This window comes from Euprymna scolopes, chromosome 10 (assembly GCF_053919585.1).
Source record: "Euprymna scolopes isolate OS-2025 chromosome 10, ASM5391958v1, whole genome shotgun sequence".
NCBI lineage: Eukaryota > Metazoa > Mollusca > Cephalopoda > Sepiida > Sepiolidae > Euprymna > Euprymna scolopes.
The window spans coordinates 113,175,022-113,189,331 of record NC_136491.1 but is presented as its reverse complement, the minus strand read 5'-3'; the positions used below and the strand labels follow the sequence as shown (position 1 = coordinate 113,189,331).

Below are 14,310 nucleotides of genomic sequence, written 5' to 3'. Positions count from 1 at the left end.
CTTTTGAAAGTCGGACAAATTAAATAGACAGGCGACGCCGGTTAACTCGTAGATATTATCATTTAGGCGTGATATAAAAAGTTTTAAGAAGTGAGTCGACCGATCACTTCTTGGATAAAAGCCTTTCTTGGACATACACAAAAAGCGAACATACATACATACATACATACATTTTCACTTTTATATTTATAGATTAGAGCATATATTGTTTAGTTATAATGTGCCAATTTTTAGAAAAAGGGATTAGTTGATAGTTAATAAAATGCTTTTTTTACATTGTACATTTTTTATGAATGCATTAATTAAACATATTACAATTTAATATTTTGTTTTTTGCTTAGAATTCCCCTCATAGTAAAAAAATAAATAAATAAATAAAATATGTATGATGTGTACATACCTGTAACAAAATGCAAATATCATATTCCAAAAATCACATAAATTGATCAAGTTGTATTTTTAAGCAAGAAAATCAAATTCTATGAGTATCCGAAGAGTGATTGTGATGCCCGCCATTTGGAAAACAATGCCAAGAAATAAAGGGAGATAACTCAAAAAATAATTCATATTTACTAGATTTATGTTGTAATGCCTATGAATTCCCTTAATGGCTTAAAAATGATTTTCTTTATAAAAATAAAACTACTTGATCAATTCACATGATTTTTGATATTTTCGTTTCGTCACGAGTATGTACATTATATAGAATTTTCTTTACTTTTGTTTTTTAATAATAGAGGGAATTCTGGATAAGAACAAATATTTTAAACAATTTACTTTATGCAATATTTAATTAAATAAAGAAGCAGTTGAAAAAAAATTAATCCTTTTATTATTTTTGTTTGTAGGAAGATTTTGGAATTGGGTAGTGGTCTTGGCTTGACTGGGATCGTCATCTGCAAGCACTGTCTGCCGGCGCACTTCTGCTTTACCGATTGCCATCCTCAAGTGTTGTACCTACTGTCTAAGAACATCGAGCTGAACTTCATTTCGCACAATCAGAACAACGACACTCAGAACAGTATCCAGGAAGACATTCAGTTGTCGCCTGTCACCTCCAACAATCATAATGACGAGAAGATCATGAGGAAAATCCGCCGCCAGCTGAGCCTCAGTGCAGACAACAATCCCTCAAATGACACGACAGACATTATAGAGATATGTGTCTCGCCCACGACTCCACCTGATGAGGAGGAAGAAGTGGTCACCAAGAAACTGATCAATGACTTGGCAGATTTTGAGCTGCATTCAAAACTGTGGAAAAAAAATTCCGTCACTCATGTTGCAACGTTGAAAAAGTGTGAAAAGATTAGCCTCGCTAAATTGGACTGGGAGTCATTTGATAATAATTTGCTGAGTTCATACTGCCCAGAGGTCATCATTGCTGCAGGTATATATATATATCTTCTTTTATATAAAAGAGAGATGTCTGTTAGTATGAATGTATGTATGTGTGTGTATGTCTTGCTAAAACTTTTGAAATTCAAAGCAGATAAGAATGATTCCGGTACTGTTTTGAAGGACAGGGACTCTGACACATAATATATGAAATTTAGAACAAAATATTCAATTTTTATATTTTAACGATCGCAGAATCTGATGGAGGGGGAGAGGTTACATAAAATCGTCTATTTCTAAATGATTTCATCATCTGCACATGTGTGAATCGCTTCACCTCTTTGATAAGTTAAGTACATATATTTGCAATGTCATTGTATGACTTGCCTTTAGAGGGATGTCTTACAACTATTAGTTTTCACGTTCACACCCACCTAATGGTGGACGCTTCGTTTTTATTTTTGGCATATTTTTTAAAACATTTATTTCGGTAAGCTTTTAAATTTAAACAGGGTTAAAAGATTTTTAAAAATAATTTTTGTTTTGTACTTTGTATAATTTACTTGGCTCAAAAAAAATTATTAGAGGGATTTTTTTTTTTATCAGCTATTGATTTAAATACATAAATCACAAATAAATTGTGACTGCTTAAAACTTTTTTCTTGCTCACAATTCTGAATTCGTAGCAGTGGGCTAGCATCAGTGGATTTTTTTTTTTTTTTTTTCAACCTGATATAAATTATTGCAAAGTAAAAATAATTAAATTAAAAATAGAAATCATTTAGCAAGTTCATTTTCTTTCTTTTTTATATATATATATATATATATATATATATATATACTAGCAGGGATACCTGGCATTGCCTGGGTGTGTTGCAGCAATGTTGTAAGGCTGGGAATAAAAAAACAGCCTGGGGTAGGGGGTGGAGGGGAAAAACAACAGGATGGAGAGAGGTGTTAAAAAAAAAGTGGTAGTAGGCAGGCAGGCTCGAACATGTAACGCGAAGGTGGGAAAGAAGGTGAAAAAGACATAACGCGTTAACTGATGTCGACATCCCACAAGCAGAAGTTGTGTGCGTTGAATTTAAGCATGGTCAATCGAACATACAATGATTTAAATGCTTGGTATTTATTTGTTTCCCCACAAAAGCAAATTAGACACAAGGTCGTTTTTAATGTGTGTGTGGGGGGGGACCAGCTCCTCCTAAGAAAGGGGGCACTCTGGCAGTATCCAAAAAAATAGTAATTGTCTCAATATGAAGGGTTTCCTCTACATTGACCGAGGACCACCAAAAGCCAAGCATGCTTTGCTGCTTTTTCAAACAGTTTCGCTTTATACGAAAAAGCCAAACAAACACCCGAGATGACGTCACAGTATAAATTTTGGGTACTTGTACAGTTTAGTCAAGACATTAAAAAATGAAAGTATCAAAAAAAGTTTAAATTGTATGTATCCGTTATAGAACGAAGTTCTCTGGAAAAAAATTTCACTTAATTTCATCAAGTAGTTTTTTTTTTTTTACAGCGGAAAAACATGTTTTTATGAGAGCGCGTTGAAGGCGGCCATCTTGGATTTATAAAAAAAATTTTGTTTGAATTTTAGAAATAACAAAGGGAGATAACTCCAGTTAAAGCGGTGACACCCCATCCCATCTTTAATGCTAGCTAAATCAAACATTTTGCTCGGTATCATAACAAATTGTTTTTTCGCTGTAAAAAAAAAAAAACTACTTGATGAAATTAAGTGAAATATTTTTTCGGAGAACTTCGTTCCATAATGGATACATACAATTTAAACTTTTTTCGATATTTTCATTTTTTAATATCTTGACTAAACTGTACAAGTACCAAATTTTGTTTAACTCGATCAAAACAAAAACAAAGAAAATGATAGAAATGGTGTCCGTTTGCAAATATTACAAACTGGGAAGTATGCAAAAACTTCTCACGGAATCTAACCAATGCATGAACCCCGATGCAAAAAGCCTTTCACATTTTGCCTTTTATATATATGCCTGTGGAACTGTCTTCTGCTTGCCTGCTTTTCAGCTGACTACAATATGGTTGTCTTCAAGTCCCACGTAAACAAGTTCTTGATGAGCCGTTCCACTTAAGTTAACAAATTTACCAAATTTCCATTACTAACGATTACTATATTGTCCAATTGACTACTGTACAGTCTTTAACTCTTGTCCTCGAGTGGCCTCTGGGCCTTGATAAGTGGTACTGCCTATGTAAATATATATATATATTAGTGGTCTAGCAAGACCACAGGGGACACAACCAAGCAAAATTTATCCCAAAGCAGCAAAACTAAAGCTGGTTTGCCAGGACACTATATATACAAATGTAGGCAAATTTGGGCATATTTTATTGGTTTGGAGATATAGGTTCTTTTTCTTTTACCAATTGTCATAAAATTTTAACCATAGAATAGTATAACCTTCAAAAAGCCTGCAAATTTTTATGCAGGTTTGTCCCCTAGAACCAAAGAGCATTTCAATATTCAATTTGGCTACGAGTATAGATATAGCCATATATATATATATATATATATATATATATATATATATATACACACACACACTTCTATAAAAAAAAATTTTTTGTGTACTGTAGGAGTTGTGTGTGTCCAACTAGAGAGGAATGGGCTGAGCAGAGGAAAAAGAGTGGGTTGAGGAGAGAAAGATAGACGGATAGAGAAATAGAAGTTTTAACATACTTGCCCCGAGCAACACCAGGTAGCCTTGCTAGTATATATATATATATATATATTACTTTCAGGATACTACATTAATAGAGATTGATACAACAATATTTACTCATTTTTAGAAAGTTCTACTTTTATTGGTCACAATATTGCGCACACTTGTTTCAGCTCCAGTGTTTTCATATATGGATATAATTGTTCATCAAATTCTAACTTGCATAATAAAAGTAAAACTTTCCGAAAATGAGTAAATGCTGTTGTATATATACTAGCAGGGATACATTAACATGGTATCTTGAAAAAAAAAATATTTATAGCTCTGGTATTGCACTATTGAGCTATCTAAATGAGAACTTAGTTATTCATTCATATTTAATCACTGCCCCAAGTAGTAAAATAATATATAAATAAATTAGCTAAAGGACAAAACCAAAACTTGTCTGTATTCATCAACATTTCATTTTTATTTTAAGACTTCCTCAAGAGAATAATTTGATGAAGAACATTGAAGTGAGTAGTTAATCTTAGTAGAATTTAGTGTCCCCAATGATGCTGAGTTTAACAGAGCTGAGAAGGTTGGTCGGTTGTTTTCTTTTATGGCATATCAACCCTTTTCAGGTTATTCAATGCTGAATCCATCAACCCCTTTCAGTTAATCATGTTTCATTCAGTTATTTTCTAGAAGTTTTTTTTATTCTTCAAGTTCTTTGTATCTTCAATCACTAGTTTGTAGCGTTTGGTTTGGTTGTCTTATGGTGGATTTTGTTGGGTTTTTTCCTCCTACTCTACAGAACAAACAGAAATAACCCTTATCCCCGAGTGGCTTTTGGGCCTTGATAAGTAGTGACCTTCATGTAAAAAAAAAAAAAAAAAAATATGAATGAGTTTTGCAATGGGAGAGGGAAAAGAGTTATATTATTAATGTTTGGAACATTTTAAGTTAGGAAACCAGTGTGGAAGTGGTGGAGGGAGAAAGAGAATGGTAAAAGGGAAAAAGGAAAAGGGGTTTGTTGTTTTTTGGTTTTGCAGAACATAATCAAGTTTTGCAAAAAGGAATAGAAAGACAAAAAAACATCAATGTTAAGTGCATTTCGTCTCATGACGCCAATATCTTCAGAGAGCCTGGAGTTGGGAAGGAAAAGATAAAATACCAAGTTTCACAACGCTCCGGTCAATATAATCTCCAATCTTCATGTGTATCTTGTTGAACATGGGAATCTGCTCAGAACTTCAGATGGAACCTTTTATTTAATCCAGAGGGGGTAGCATGCTCTCATTCTGTCAGCCATGACTGGGTTGAAGTCCTAAATAATTTTTAAAATAAATAAATAAAATAAGTAAAAAATATAACACTCAAGATGAGAATAGTAGTTCGAAGAATCCAAACAATACAAATAATCAATTTTCATCTCAAAAAATTCAGAAACATAAAATACCATGTCCGACATGAAAAGAAATTGGAATTTTAGGAAGATCTCCATCATTTCAGTAATTATAGGAGCAACCAGACTCATGAAAAGAATTTCACAATATACCTGGCAAATCTACCTAGTGAACCAAGTGCAAGAGAGATACAAACATTTGCATTTAAAGAGAAAGAATTTTAAAAAGATCTCTAAATCAGAATGTAAGAGAGAGAATATTTGGTATCTGATGGGATGCCCCATCCCCAGAAAAAACAAAATAGGAAACTTGAAAAAAAAAATGCGTGTTATGTCTATGATGTGAAAATGTTGTTTTTTTTTTTTTCTTTTTAAAATATGAAGTGGAAGGAATGTGTGTGTGTATTATTAATGTCGATGTTATGTACAGTTTTTGTTAGGAATGCAGTGTAAAATATTCTTGAACATAACATCGATATTAATAAAAACAAAATTTCTCCTCAGGAACCAAGTTTTAGTTGCCTCTGGTCTTGATTTCTTCCATAAAAGCACCGCATATTTTGAATTGTAATGTCTGTTTCATTAAAAAAAAAAAAGAACAAAAACATTATTTTGAAGTCATAGATGCTCCACACATTTTCAAATCTTGACCTTTAGGTTCTCGTCCAGAATTTTCCCTACATTCATCATCATCAAGAGGTGTCCTGCCTGGTACAGGCATTGACAGCTCTCTCTCTCTCTCTCTCTCTCTCTCTCTCTCTCTCTCTCTCTCTCTCTCTCTCTCTCTTTCTGCATTCATAGCTTGCATCCTGGAGGCTTGTGTGTTTTGGGCTACTGTCATGCTTACCGTTTTTGAAGCAAGTCCTTTACTTTCACTTGCTTCCAACACAGTATCCAGCATGTGATGGGGGGGTCTCTTCGAACTCTTCTTTTAATACAGTGCTGTCTGCATATCTAAGATGGTTAATGTTATGTCCACCCAAACTTATACATTTGATGTCCTCAATTTCTCTCAGATGTTTTCATTATAGAGAGTGAATAAATCTTGTAACAAAACACACCCTTGGTGAACTCCTCTTCTTAATGTTTCCTCACTGTACTCTCCATCGATTCTGTCACCTTTTGTCTCCAATAGAGGTTGCTCAGAATTCTAAGGTCTTTCCCATCAATATCTTGTTTATTTAGCATTTTGAATAGGTCTTCATGTCTTACTTTATCAAAGGTTTTTAAGAAATCGATAAAACACAGGCAGAGGTCTTTCTGCATCTCTATACATCTTTCTGCCAGCATTGCCATTGTGAATATTACATTTGTTGTTCTCTTATCTGTGACAAATCCAAATTGCACTTCTGATATTTCAGTCTCATCATTAGTGTTTTCAGTAGGAGCTTCAATGTATTCGTCATCAGACTAATCATTCTGTGACCTTCACGGTCAGTTGTTCCAAGTTTCTTGGGGTGTGTGATGAATGTAGAGATAAGCATATCTGCTGGAATCTTTCCAGTATCATAAATGCTATTGAGAAGAACAGATAGTTTATTGATATCTATTTTATCAAGTGTTTCATATGTTTCCACTGGTATAGAGTCTGGTCCGACAGCCTTTCCTTTGTTCATTTCTTTGATGGCATTTTAAACTTCTGCCTCTAAGATCAGTGGTCCTTGTATCGGTTTGGTAATCTCTAGTTGATTTCCTCTATCATCATAAAAGAAGTCTTCAATATATTCTGCCCATCTGTTCAATATGTCTGTTTTATCCATCACGACATTCCCATCTTTTGATTTTATACAGCCGCTATAAAAAGATGATTTCTTGGCTGTGATGTCATTGATTTTGCTGCATATGTACTTATTGTTATTTTTGTTCTCTCAATTTTCTCGTCTTTCTCATTAAGCCATTCCTCTTTTGCCTCACCACGCATCTTCTTTATTGCTTTGTCTATTAATTTATACTTGACAGGGTCATCCTTTGCTTTTTGTCTCCTGTCCATTTTGTTACTGATTTCTTGTGTTATCCATTTCTGTACTCTTTCTTAGGTTTTAGAGGGATGTTCTCTTGTGTCATCTCCTTAATGCTATTCTTCAGCTTTTCCCATTGACTTTCTACATCAGTGACCACCTCTAAAACCGAAAAGGATAACGTGAGGTCATGGAAAGCAGGTGACTGCTGGATTACGAAAGCAAACAGAAATAATTCTGTTCATGGTTTTGTATTCCATTGTGCTGAGCAGAAGATACCTCTGGGTACAATGGTCAGGACACTCGCCCATTATGGGCACTGGGAAGCACAGAAAGAAACTGCAACCTACTGCCTGTACAACTGAAAAGAAAGCTATGGCAATACATCAGACTCATTGTTCGATGAACAACATGAATAGAGTTCTGAATCAGAACACCTCGCTCGGTAAGGATTACCATGATAGATAGGTGGCACCTGATCGTCATCAAACTACTCTCCGACAACCAGCAAAGAATAAACCAAAGAAGATGAAACGTAAGAAGCCTGCACCAGATTGGCAAATTTGACAATGTTAAAAGTGAAATAAAGAGAATGGAGATTGATATCTTAGCACTTGTGGAGGTAAGACGGAAAGGAGCAGGGGATTTTGCATCAGATGGTTATAAAATGCTCTACTCTGATGATGAACACCATTAAAGAGACGTTGGCATAATAATCTCACCCAACATGGTGAAGACACTTAAAGGCTACTGGCCAATATCAGACCAAATCATGGCAGTAACTATCAATGCCAAACCTTTTGACATCAGCATCCTACAGATATATGCTCCAACAATCATGATGATGTAAAAATAGAAATGTTCTATGAAAAACTGAAATAAACTCTGAAGCAACTGGAATCATCTGATGTCAAGATTATAATGTGTGCACATTCAACTTGAAGTTGAAAATCTTTAAAAAAACAAAACATCAACCAAATTATGATTTCAAACTGTTAAAGACGGACAGTGCACTTAAGGAGAGTTTTTTCCTCATATTAAAAAAAACAAAACTAAAGAATACAAATAACTGGAGACCAGTTGCGGACTTGACATTCCCATGAAACTTCCTTCTATGGTGAAGCCTGTTCAACCTGCCAAGCAAGTGTAAATGCTGCTGACATTAAAAAGAAATAAAAATCTGTATGAGCTACATATGTGACAAAACAAAAATATCATATTCCAAAAATAATGTAAATTGATCAAGTAGTTTTATTCATTTTGTTTATTGGGGGGGGGGGCATGCCTAGGAAAGATTAACAAGATATGTGTTTACGTTACATTTAAACTTCTGCATATCAGTTTAGTCAGGGAAGCAGGTAGCAGGAAAGGAATTCCAAAGTCTAGCTGTTCGAGGACAGAAATTATTAGAGTAGAAAGCTTTCTGGCATTTAGGGACCTCAGCAGTGAAAGGGTGTGATTTTGTTGCTAAGCACGTTCTCCTCAAGTAATCCAATTTACCAAATTTACACTTCTAATGATTACTATGATACTTTGACTACTGTACACTCTTTAACCCTTATTCTCGAGTGGCCTCTGGGCCTTGATAAGTGGTGATTCCTTTGTAAAAAAAAAAAAGAAAAAAAGTACAATGAGTTCATCAGAGCACATTCTTATATAAGAAAAATCAAATTCTATACGAGGGGCGTGCAATAAGTAATGCCCCTGACCCACTTCCAGTTGTCTGATCTAGCTGAAATGTTGCATGTGCAATGATTTATATATCTACGGGTTATGTGGCAAATTACAGCTCTGAACTAATTTTGGTTTCTATTTTACAGGTGTTTGAACTGAGTCAGGTGTGAAATGGAGCCTGTTGAATGTTGAGCAGTGATCCGGTTTTTGTATTTGAAAGGACGCACACCACAGGAGACTTGATTAAATGAAAGAAACTTATTGTGATAATGCCGCATCATATGATCTTGTAAAATGCTGGAATCGTGAATTCAAACATGGCCAGAAGTCTGTTGAAACAGCTCCCAGACCTGGTCGTCCCCCCCCCCCCAGCCTTCTGCCATTGATGAGGCATTGGTCCGTCAAGTTGAGGCTGCCATTTTGGAAGATCGGCGCATTACTATTCGCCAAATAGCCCAAGATGTCAAAATTAGTACAGGGTCTGTAGAAACTAACCATTCATGACCATTTGCATATGTATAAGGTGTATGCCAGATGGATCACACCATTCCAGAAGCGAGAACGCGTTGAGTGCTCAAGGATGAATTTGGAGATGTGCCAAGAAGATGAGTCAAAGTTTTTCAAAAGACTGATTGCACAGGATGAAACCTGGGGCCATCACAATGATCCAGAAACCAAAGCCCAGTCAATGCAGTGGAAGCACTTGGACTCACCACCTCCAAAGAAGGCAAGGGTGCAGCCCTCCGCTTGCAAGGTCATGCTCACAGTCTTCTGGGACCAGGACGGAGTAGTGATGACAGATTTCCTGGCAAAGGGTACCACAATTACAGGAGCCTATTATGCTTCACTTTTGAGGAAATTAAGGGAAGCTATCAAAATCAAGAGGCGGGGCAAGATCAGCAAATGTACCCTCCTCCTGCAGGAAAATGCTCCGGTCCACAACTCGCATGTCGCCAGATCAGAAGAACGGGCGTGTGGTTATGAAATTTTTCCCCATCCTCCCTACTCTCCTGACCTTGCACCCTCTGACTTTGACCTCTTCCCAGCCATGAAGTTGTTTTTGATAAGGAAAGTGTTTCCCAGATGATGCAGCCTTGATTTCTGAAGTCACGTCGTGGTTAGAGGACCAACATAATCTTATTTAAAAATTAAATATCTTTGTAATGTTATTGATTTCTGTAAATTTATTAAACATATAACCAGTTTAAAAAAAATTCCTTTAGATGTATGTACGATTGAAACTCTGGTGGTGACATTTTAAAAACTACTGCCTCAGTAATGTATACTCTGCCTATTCCTTTCTTGTCAACCAATCACATAAGTGCTTGTTGCAATTTAATTTCTTATTCTTTTTGTTTCTTTTCAGATGTTGTCTACGACACCACTATTATTCCATCCTTGGTACTAGTGTTAAAAACTTTGTTATCGCTGACCTTAGAGAATGGTCAGAAACCTGTAGCATATATTGCATCAACTGTCCGCCATGAAGACACAAGGGACCAGTTCTTGTTCACTTTAGGTGAGTTGCTCAGGTGGTTTTACCTCTTGACATTTTTTATTTGAAAAATATTTAATAGTGAACTAACTGCACTTACAGGAACAAAACTATATTTTATAAAAGTAAGAAACATTATTTTATTCTATCATAAAGACCAATATATGATGATCCCCGTTTTCTATTTACAAAATTTTAGTAAAGGTTTTCTCTTTTCATCCTTATGTAGTTAAATTCTGTTTTAAAATCGAAAACTTTTGCAAAATCGGCTTATGCAAGTACTAAGTCTATTTCTATTTAACAATTTTAGTTAAGTTTTTTTTTTTAATTTATTTTTCATCCATATATAAATGAATTCTCTTTGGTCATTATAAACAGTTTATAAATTGGATTATGTTGGTGCTTAGTCTGCGATAGGTTAAAATTAATATTTTTTTTTCCTTCCGGGAATCTGAACTGCATTCTTTATTTTTATTTTTGCATTTTTTTTATTCAAAGCTTCTTTAAATGTACAATCAAATTTATTGTTCAACCGAATACTCCAAAAAACAATTTACAAAGTCTTTATTCCGCAGAGTTTCAAAGAATGCTATTCTTGCTACTCTTCTCATCAGAGGACAGAAATAAATCAGCAAATTATATTTGTAGCAATGCTAGAATTTTCTGATTATACAGCATTAAATTAAACCGCAATTTATTTTAGTCATAAATTGCAAAGGTGTACATATCCTTTAAAAAAAAAACGAGTGAAAAAATGTAGATGTAAAAAATAATAAAAACAAACTGGGCATAAAGTTGCAACTTGTATGAAGACTCTTTCAAAGAAATGTTTTGTGTCTGAACTGAATAAACTCCAAAAATAGTATAATTTTTTAATAATATATAGATCGTTTTGCGGTTTTTGTTTTTTGTTTTTTTAAATTTTACTATTCATTGAATATTTTAGATCAAAGATAAGAAAAACAAAACACTTTTTGTAATTCATAAAAAACCTAGACACCTCAAAAACATGTGGACCCAATCTCATCCCGGCTGTGCTATTAAAAAAATGCTCTGCAGAGGTTGCTCCAGTTCTCTCCAAACTTTACAATAAATGCCTTAACGAATCTTGCTTCCCTGACTGCTAGAAAACCGCTTCTGTGGTACCAGTCTTCAAGAATTCTAAAAGAACTGACCCATTAAATTATCGCCTCATTAGCCTCCTTCCGCTTTTCGCTAAAATATTTGAATCCTTAATTAATCAAGCCCTAGTCCAACACCTAACAGCTGCTAAACTCCTGACTGACAAACAATATGGATTTAGGCAAGCCCGTTCCACAGCAGATATCTTAACTGTAATCTCTAAACGTATATACAGTTCACTGGACAAAACAGGGGAGGGTAGAGCGGTATCCCTTGATATATCTAAGGCTTTTGACAGGGTATTGCACAATGGTCTTCTAAGGAAAATTAGATCATATGATATCACTGGAAGAATACATAAGGTAATTAAATCCTTCTTAAGTAACAGAAAAATCCAGGTTGTCTTCGACGGTCGTATATCTAAACAATATGATATAAATGCGGGAGTACCTCAGGGGTCTATCCTTTGACCTTTATTATTCTTGATATGGGGACAAAAATGGATGGTCACATTCAGTGCTGCCAAGACTAAGCTTGTTTCCTTTAATAACTACAAGAAACCTTCTCTATCACCAAAAGCAATGGCCAAGAACACATTACCTGAAAGCACTTCCTTTAAACTCTTCGGCCTAACGTTTACAGGGAACATGAACTGGAATAGATACATTGAGAGCATTGCCAAAGCTTCTGCAAAGAAGGTGGGCTCTCTCTACCATGCTAGAAATCTACTTACGCCTCAAAGTATCCTGTACCTCTATAAGGCCACCATTCGCTCATGTATGGAGTACTGTTGTCACATTTAGACTGGTGCATCTGCTACTTGTCTCTCACTCCTGCACAGGGTTCAAAAGAGAGTCGCCAACCTGATAGGTCCTGAACTATCATCTAGGCTTCTGCCTCTGTCCCATCGACGAAATGTTGCATCTCTCTGTCTGTTCTACAAATACTTTAATGGTGAATCCTCTGACGAACTGTAAGTACTTGTACCTCCTCGACGTGACTACCCCCGACAAACTCGACAAGCAACTAAGTCCCACCTCTTTAGAGTAGAGATCCCTAGGTGTAAGAAAGCCTTTTATTCCAATAGTTTCTTCCCCAGAACTGCAAGACTTTGGAACTCCTTTCCAGGATTCTGCTTTCCCAACTGTACTGACATGCAGAAGTTCAAGTGTAATGTGAACAAACATCTTGCTATTCATCTCTCTTCATAATGCCCCTACAATTTATGTCCCCGATAGTAGCCCCCTACTTCAAAATGTCACTGTGCCTTGTTTGGGGTGAAAATTGATTAAAAAAATTCAATTTCACAACAAATTGTAAACATAGCTATATTTTGAGTTGTTCTTTTCTCAGTCTTTCACCCATCAATATAACAATGTTAGGTTTTCCCACATGATCACCCATGTGATACTGACTAGGTTTAATATTGCTTAACTTTGGTGATTTAATAAGAACCAGTGTGTTAACGTGATTATGTTGTATACAAGTTCCACAGAGCTTTAGGAGTGTATACATAAATATTGACTTTTTCTTCAATTGGTTTTAAATGTCTTCTTTTTATTTTTATTTTTTTTTTTGTGTGTGTGTCTTTTATAGGTGTTCAAGAACTTCATTTTGAATCAATGCTGCCCCCTAGTGACTATATATTTCATTATGACCGTGCTGTGCCCATTGAACTGCTAAAGATCACTGCAATGTAAAAGAAAGGGGAAAGAGATTAATGCGACCATCAATCAAAGGAAAATGGAATATTTTTGCCAAAGAGTTTGGGGCGTGAATGATTGAGTTACAAGAGGAGTCTCATATATCACCCCCTTTCCGACTGATTGGGTGATGTGTTATGTACGTATCAGGGAGACAGAGACAGACGGAGACATTTAAGAAGATAACTGTGTTGTGCATGTGTCTTCTTTTGCTGTAAAATATATTTTGTACTTTGGTGGAGGTTAGGGGATGAGAGGGACCAATCAATATTGTATAAAATTACCCTCCTCATCTTCCTCCCACTTCTCCCTTCCAAAATACTCATCCCACCCACATTTTTTTATGAATCTGATTTCAAATATTTTTTCAGATAATTTTTTGACTTAAAAAAAAAAATTTATTTTTATTTTTCTTTATAATTCTTTTTAATTTAAAAAATTGTTTTTTATCTTGTTTTTAATTTTTTAAATTTTTGTCTTGACATGGTCCATTCAAATATGGAGTGTCTCAAAAATAAATGTGAAAATGTACTTACACTTCAAATGATGATAAAACCTTTATTTATGAACATAGTGAAATGGACTATTTTTGTATGCAGATGACAAATGTAATTGAAAAATCGTATTCACTAATGTTCAGATTGATGACCATTATTGTCAAGACAATGCTGATAATGATTAAAGTGTGAGTACATTTTTTTTTTTTTTTTTTTTTTTTTGAGACACCTTGTAGTATGATTTGGATTATTTGGATTGCTATTCTCAACTTGATCATTATTTTCGCAATATTTCGTCCAATTGTAACCTCCAACCTTCTCCGGGTGAATCTTTTCAAACTTGGGAATCTTGGTCAAACTCAGAAGCCTATATTGCATCTCAACCTAACAGTATTGTTTAATCTACTTGGGGTGGAGGTAGATTGATGGAC

At 35.0% G+C, this 14,310-nt stretch overlaps 1 protein-coding gene across 1 annotated transcript in view; it reads left to right on the top strand.

Moving 5' to 3' along the window:
- The window catches only part of LOC145286225 (protein-lysine N-methyltransferase EEF2KMT-like), a 37,919-nt gene extending 24,170 nt beyond the window's left edge, over positions 1-13,749 (top strand). The window contains exons 6-8 of the mRNA XM_080135040.1: positions 849-1,390; positions 10,429-10,581; positions 13,276-13,749. Of these exons, the coding sequence (XP_079991166.1) occupies positions 849-1,390; positions 10,429-10,581; positions 13,276-13,379 (799 nt within the window). The 3' untranslated portion in view covers positions 13,380-13,749. The remainder of the gene's footprint in view (positions 1-848; positions 1,391-10,428; positions 10,582-13,275) is intronic.
- The last annotated feature ends 561 nt before the right edge of the window (positions 13,750-14,310 follow it).